We start from the raw sequence: 8,170 nt of genomic DNA, 5'->3' as shown, positions 1-8,170 counted from the left end.
GAGATTTTTGGTTCCAACCGCCGTGTCTTTGTGAGACGCAGTGTGGGTGAACAGATGATCTCCGCATGTGTAGTTCCCACCGTAAAGCATGGAGGAGGAGGTGTTATGGTGTGGGGGTGCTTTGCTGGTGACACTGTCTGTGATTTATTTAGGCACACTTAACCAGCATGGCTACCACAGCATTCTGCAGTGATACGCCATCACATCTGGTTTGGGCTTAGTGGGACTATCATTTGTTTTTCAACAGGACAATGAACCAACACACATCCTGGCTGTGTAAGGGCTATTTTACCAAGAAGGAGAGTGATGGAGTGCTGCATCAGATGACCTGGCCTCCACAATCCCCTGACATCATCGCAATTGAGATGGTTTGGAATGAGTCGGACCGTGGAGTGAAGGAAAAGCAGCCAACAAGTGCTCAGCAGATGTGGGAACTCCTTCAAGACTGTTGGAAAAGCATTCCAGGTGAAGCTGGTTGAGAGAATGCCAAGAGTCTGCAAAGCTGTCATCAAGGCAAAGGGTGGCTATTTGAAGCTATATTTTGATTTGTTTAACACTTTTTTGGTTACTACAGGATTCCATATGTGTTATTTCATAGTTTTGATGTCTTCACTATTATTCTACAATGTAGAAAATAGTAAAAAATAAAGAAAAACCCTTCAATGAGTAGGTGTGTCCAAACTTTTGACTGGTACTGTATATATTTTTGCTTTTAATTCAGTTGCATAAGAGGAAATTCTACTGACCAAACACAACATGTATGGAGATGGCAAAGCTGTGGTTGGCTAGCTAGCTAGATCATTGAGTCTGGGCTTGTTTGTATTATGATTGATTTTATTCAGGAAATCAGACAGCATATTATAAAGAATACATCTGATACAAAATTAAATATGCGAAAATATTGCAAATTACCTGGAAGATCTCCCTACCCATCTGAAAGTGAGCCCGAAAGGAGAGGTCACTGTATGTCGGGATCACCTCCTCCACATAATTCAGTATTCTCCCGCATTTATCTTCAATCCCAGCAATATGGACTGCTAGTAGGGGAAGCAGTGCTTCAATAGGATCGGGACAAAATCAAAAGAATCTTACACAATTTTTCCAGCTGCAGCAAGAAGAGCAGCTCTGCTCTTTCCAAGAACTAACAGAAATGGAACGTTCGTGTTAAAAACGTTCAACAAAATCTATTGAAAGCAAACATAGTTTGCCGCGAGCGATTGCAAACAGAAGCCTTGTTGAAACCATATCTGGTGTCACAGCTCTAAAACAGTTTGCGTTCCAAGCTGCAGCATTGCAGAGGCGTTGTGCAAATGATTGACTTGTTAACAGACCTGCTACACTGGACATGTGATTTTTGCCCAACCTGAGCCACTACTTCTGCCTTTTTCTTTTAGATCTGAAGCTGATCAGATCTGTATCAGATCTCTGCAAATGTGGAAATAGTGTTTGACATGGCAGGGAACCGACCTATTGATGGGATAATCTGTGCAACGCGTCTGCAATATAGTCGACCTGAAATGCGACCAGTAGTCACTGCTTCTCACAATAACACACACTCTGTGAGCAAAGTAACCGTAACATTTAACATAGGTAAAATTGTAATCTGCAGCACAATTTATGTTTATTTATTTACTTTTCTTGAACTATGTCCATTAAGTAAACAGAGTTTAAGTAAACAGCGCAATAAAAGTGGTGCACGCAATGCAATGACGAGGTGCAGCATTAGGAGTTCCTATCTAAAAGCATTATGGTTCGTCAGCCAAAAATGCCATCCCATGAGTAAAGGTGGGGAACTGGCTGGAGGGACAGATTTGAGTAACCCTATGGAAATAAATGTGTGACCCAATTAGTCTTTCAGACATTCTTACTGACCACACTCTTTGATACTTGTTACTGTACCTCACTACCACAGGAGGTTGGTGGCACCTTAATTGGGGAGGATGGGCTCGTGGTAATGGCTGGAGGGGAATCAGTGGAATGGTATCAAATATGATGCCATTCCTTTCGCTCCGTTCCAGCCATTATTATGAGCCGTCCTCCCCTCAGCAGCATCCACTGTTCACTACATACTACTACATACGTCATATACAAGGAATTTCTATATCTTTGATATAAGACAATATGGGAGAGGTTTCATCTGTTAGAATTTATAGGTATGTAGCTATGATTTCATTCAACTTTAGCTATAAATTCCCAAAGTTTCCATACAGTTAATTACCATAGTATACTCGACACCTCTATGTCAGCGTTGGAGAATCAGTCAAAAGCAAAAGGTGGAAACCTGCACATTGTTTTAATAAGATAATAAAATGATCCTAATCTACACTGGCTTGTGGTAGAGCTGTACACAATGCAACCTTGGTTCATATTGCAGGAAAAAAGGGCAAAACACAAGTGCAATAGCTAAACTGACAGTATGCAGGTTTTTACCTTTTTGATTGAGTAACCCAGAAATACTTTGGTAAAACAGTAAGCTACACACAAGATTCAATTACAGTTTCTTTGTTCTATCAATATCTATACCCATATACATTTAAATACATATAAAATAATTTAGGATATTGATTGTAAGATGAGAAAATTGACATTGAAGAGTATGGAGGGAGAACATCGAATACGGTCATTCAATTTGGATTGAATGTTTGAGAATAGTGAATCCTAAGAAACAAAGAAAGGCAGCCTTAATGTTGTATATTTTCTTTACTCAAGTACAGTATATGCAAGTCTTTCTGTATTCCGAAATACATTTATTTAAGTCAAATCATATATGATCAAATCAAATCAAATTGTATTTGTCACATGCGACGAATACAACCTTACTGTGAAATGCTTACTTACAAGAACTTAACCAACAATGCATTTTTAAGATTATGGTCAGATATATTGGCACCATTGTACTTTACAATGGAGTGCAATGGAGCAGAATGTTCAGTTTTGGCTGAAGGCTGTGTTTACCTATAGGCACCTGCAACTTACCACAGGTGAGATAAATTACACAATCAACGAGAATCATTGCCTCCAATCATATTAATTTGAATTTTAAACAAGGCAACAGTAAACATGTCATCCCCCACGAATGAATCAGAGCATTGAACGTGCGCCAAGTTTTCTAGTCCAATGTTTAAGCCAGTGTCTCCATTAAAGGTTGTGGGTCTTCCAGCTGGAGAACAACCCCAAACAACACACATCAAAAACCACCCAGGAATGGTTAAGAAGCGATGCTGGACTGTTCTGGAGTGGCCAGTGAAGAGTCCAGATCTGAATCACATCCAAAACCTATGGCAAGATCTGAAAACAGCAGTTGGTGGAGGACACCCCTAAAATATTTAAGAATTAGAGCAGTTTGCGGCTGAAAAGTGGGCCAGATTGTCAGTAGAAATGTGCAGCAAGCTCATTAATTAATACAATAAGCAATACAACTAAAGTTTACAAAAATAAAATAGGTTCTCTTATGTTGAAAATCCAATAACAAGGTGTGGTGACCCAGTTTTCAACTTATTTTAGAAGAAATAGGGAATTTAATAAAAGTGCAAGGGTGCCAATATATTTGGCCGCAACTGTAAATGTTATCTGTATATGATTCATATACTGTAGACCCTTTTCCAAATGGGTGGATAGGTAGACAGACAAACATCTTGTTGTTTTACACGGTCGGTTTGGACAAGGTCTTTAGGTCTTTTTTTATCTTGTACTTGGCCAGCATCTGCTCAATGACCTTCTTGACCCAGAGAGCGCTGACGTCCAAACAAATCTCCTTACTGCTCCCCTTCAGAGTGGCTCTGCAAGACAGGCACACCGCACAGTGAGAAACAGAACTAACATTACCACAACCTGGAACTAACATTATCACAACCTAGAGCTAAATCAGCTTTTGTAAATGAAATAGGATGTTAGTAAGCAAGGACTCACATAGAATAATTTAAGATAAATATCTGAGTTTGAACATAACTATATTTGAGAGTCATTGTTAGTGTTATAACTCGACTAACAAAACATAATTTAAGATAATCAACATAACATTAGCCATATTTTTGTCAGCACTAACTTAATTAAATACGATTAATATATGATGGCCATAGTTGATATCAACATGATTTAAAACCCATATCAATATCAACTTATATATAATAGTCATATTTTAGGGTCAGCATGATTTAAGTCAGTAGTCTGAACTCACATGATCTCAGTGTCTTTGCAGTGCGAGCTGGGAGGGAACATCTCTACCTTGTCGATGAGTTTACCAATCCGACGTCTCTCCATCTGGATGCAGCGACAACGTAAGTCTGACCCCAAGTCACCTAGGCTCATCCCTGTAAAAGGTCAGAGGTCAGTTTTAGACTACATCATATTAGGGTATGGGGGGTAGAAGTAAAAAAATTTTGAATGAAAGAAGCAAACTTTTAATTGTTAAAGACTCCAGCCACCCACGCCATAGACTGGTCTCTTTGCTTCCGCACGGCAAGCAGTACCAGAGCAACAAGTCTGACATCAACAGGCTCCTGAACAGCTTCTATCACGGCTCCTGAACAGCTTCTATCACCAAGCCATAAGACTGCTAAATAGCTAACAGCCTGGCTACACATACTATCTGCATTGACCCTTCTATTTGATTTTTGATTTTTGCACTGACGGTACGCACACTCACACGCTCACTGACACTGACACTCCAACACACACACTAACACACACACTTAATTTGCTCACACACACATAACACGCACACACATTCTTACTGACTCTACACACATGCACACACACTCACATACAATCATCATATACGCTGCTGCTACTCTGTTTATCATATATCCTGATGCCTAGTCACCTTACCCCAATACATATCTAACACTCCCACTCCAGTGTCCATGCACATTGTAAATATGGTATTGCCACTGACCCTGGAACTGACCTTGAATATATATAGCTTACGTACTTTCTCGTGTTCTTCTTATTTCTGTTTTTCGTGTGTATTTGTTCTACTTTACATTTTTATAGTACTACTGATATTTTGGGAAAGCGCAAGCAAAAAATACATTTCACTGTTCTTGTGCACGTGACATTAAAAACGTGAAACTTGAAAAGCTTTAAATCAAACTACACACTGTAGTCCAGTCTCTTTAATGAACAAATTAATCTTTCAAATCGAATTATTAACAGTTAGATCATATGACCACGATTCAACTCATGAAAAGCCTAACAGTCGAATGAAATGCACACCTCTCATGTAATATAATTGGAGTCAAATCAAAGGTGTCTGTTTATTCAGCTCTTTAGGATTTGATTCAAGCGATGTCTGTTTCATTGGAATGGTGCGACTTTCATTTGAAAGCTGTCACTCCCCTATAACATGTCAATCATATTGCTATGCCTAGGATGTCGCAGTCTAGGGATGCTTTCTTTTTAGTTTAGCTCGCCCGGTGACCCGGTCTGCTAAATATGCTGAAATCAATTATCAGAAGTTTTATCCTTCAATGTTTGTCTCTGCCACATGCGTTTTGTTGTTGTCTCATTTTCAACTTCACCCGTAATAGCCAGTATCGCCATCGGTTCTGAGTGGGGCATTCAGAGTTCCCCGCCGGGGAATTTGAAATCGAGTGCTAACTCTGCCCACCTAGCAAGGACCGAACATCCCCGCTTGCAAAATGAGTGAGCAGATGCATGGGCTGGGTAATTGGATTGACAGGTTAGGAAGCAACAGCTTTCAAAGAATCGTTCCACCGTTCAAATGAAACAGAAAAGGCTTGAATCAAATCCTAAAGAGCTGAATACACAGTCACAGTATTACCTTTGATTACACTTCAATTACATAACATGCATTTCATTCGACTGTTAGGCTTTTCATGTTTCAAAGGTGAGCATTATTCATTCAAGAAACTGGACTACAATTAGAAATTTGATCTAATGCTTGTTTGTTTCATTCCTTGCTTGTTACCGTAATTCAATAATTTATGTGAGTTACAACACTCATAATTGGGAGCCATGATTGGCTTGATAGAAATGAGATTTATATTTAAATAGGCAGATGTAGTTGTTACTCAAATACTCACATACTGTACTGTCAGAAATACAAATTATCTCTAAAAGGTATTTCTTCACTTATTGTTGCTATTGTCTACCCTTGACTCTTACACTGAGATTGATGCAGTTAGGGCCTGATGCCCGTTAAATGCAGAGAACTTTGAATGTTTTTCTATGTTGTGTCCTGGGATAAACCATACGCCTGCCCCGCTATTGCACTGGAGAACTCCCATTCGACATAGGAGAAACCGCACGCTTGCATGTCTGGATTGTTCTTTTGGTACTTAACCATGTCTCTGGATTGTACGTACCTTTTGAAATATGTTGTGTTAAAGACTCTGGTCCCTCTGGACAATGGTTTTAGTACTGTCTGTGAATCCAAATGTTGTAAAAATCAGATCTAGACTTGCCATTATGTTGCTGCTTTTACTGTCAGGAAATAGGCAATCTAACCCAGGTCTTACATTTCTACCCAATCTGAATTAAAAAGTCAGAATGGTCTGAAGTTTCAGCACATAAATTTAAGAAGTATTCTTCAGATTTTGTGAATATTAGGATAAAAACCGCAGACCTATATGTATTTATGCTTTCTGAAACCTGGCTCAAAATATCTATGACTGACAAAGACATTGGCATTGATGGTTACAATGTTTTTCAGTCAGATTGCAAATGTAAGTGTGGTTGTGTTGCTATAAAAGGCACGTTTTCAGCGACCATTTTGACTACTGTTACCAAACCCAAGCAATTTGAATATCTGGCTTTGAATATAAATCTCTGCGCATTCTTAAATCTAGTTGTCTCCTGTTGTTATAGACCCCCATATGCTATTGCTAGCTCTCTGGATTCTATTTTTGAATTATTATCACAGAATGTCAAATCTGAATTTGTGATTATGGGTGACCTGAATCTAGACTGGTTGACATCCAACTCTGATCAACTCAAGAATCTATGTAATACCTATAATCTTACTCAGATTGTTAACAATGTAACCAGGTTTAATGCAAACTGTCCTCTAAAATCCTCTTTGATTGGTCTTATTTTAACCAACACTCCACATCGTTTTAATGCTTCTGGTGTTACCATTTGTTCTTAATTGACTAGCCTGGTTAAAGGTTCAATAAAACAAAATGTATAATAAGTACATTATATGTTGATACCTTTACTCATTTTACTGCATAGGGTGTCAATGCATTGTGTCAAAGTAATAATAGAGTAGAATTTAATATAAACTCACCCTCTGTGATGGTCAGGAGGCCCAGGAGCACACCGATAGAGCTGGCTGATATTCTGATGCTCATCTTCATCTTAGCGAAAAACTGGAGTTCAAGTAACTAGACGATGAGGTAATTTGATCCTAAGACAAGCTGGAGTTACAGTAACTGTGGTCCTGCTGGATGCCTAAGCTCGAACAACAAAATAAACCATTAGTAGTTTATTAGATATTACTCTGTTTATCGTTGTGAGATTGCTGGTCCTGGGTTAAGTATTTAATTGTTGTATTAAAACCACATTTAGATTAAGTTTACTGCTGCTGATCCCCTGTAATGCAATTTGATCCACTGTGTGCATGTGTTCTATATGTCAACTTGCTGGTTTTAAATGCTTTAAAGAAGTTGTATTTCTTGAGTCCCTGTCTCTTAGTATGATTCAGTCTCATTATCTGTCTGTCTCTCTGTGTGGAGAGGCACCAGTCTTTTATATACAGGCAGTAAAGGGAATCACTAGTCAGGCCAGGTTTGGTTGTGACATCTTCGGAATCAACTCTTATCTAAACCAGTTGTCGGATTTTTGGAATCAAAGTAAAACCACAGAAATGTTTTGACTTTACGTTCAATGGCCTTCAGAGGGTCATCCGATTGGCTGAACTCCAAGAAAAACATGGTCTTACACCATTTGGTCTGGTCTTTTGCGCAACCTGGGGAAAGTTGTAGAGGCCCTGGGGGTGCTGGGCATTCATCAGGCCAGTTTTAGAAAAGCGTGTTCAACCACAGACAACACTTTTCTTGATTCAGGGAACACTTTTGCAAAACAGTTAATGCAGCCCACTAAACTGCATTTCTCTTGCAAAATGCACTAACACTATCAAAACTTTAAATATATATTTTGTATAACTTTATCAAACAAGTATAATTTGTCATCTAATGAGATCTTTTAC

General features: G+C 38.8%; 1 protein-coding gene across 1 annotated transcript; it reads right to left on the bottom strand.

Annotated features, from left to right (window-relative positions):
* Window positions 1-2,681: 2,681 nt before the first annotated feature.
* LOC121561428 (interleukin-8) lies at window positions 2,682-7,690 on the bottom strand. Its single transcript, XM_041873992.1, has 3 exons — window positions 7,250-7,690; window positions 4,178-4,310; window positions 2,682-3,779 (listed from the first exon to the last, which is right to left on the bottom strand). Exons 1-3 carry the CDS (start codon window positions 7,317-7,319, stop codon window positions 3,644-3,646), a joined length of 339 nt encoding a protein of 112 aa, XP_041729926.1. The 5' UTR covers window positions 7,320-7,690; the 3' UTR covers window positions 2,682-3,643.
* Between the last annotated feature and the right edge of the window lie 480 nt (window positions 7,691-8,170).

Source organism: Coregonus clupeaformis, unplaced genomic scaffold, assembly GCF_020615455.1.
Source record: "Coregonus clupeaformis isolate EN_2021a unplaced genomic scaffold, ASM2061545v1 scaf0334, whole genome shotgun sequence".
NCBI lineage: Eukaryota > Metazoa > Chordata > Actinopteri > Salmoniformes > Salmonidae > Coregonus > Coregonus clupeaformis.
The sequence above is the reverse complement of the archived record's forward strand: the minus strand, read 5'-3'. Positions and strand labels throughout refer to the sequence as shown.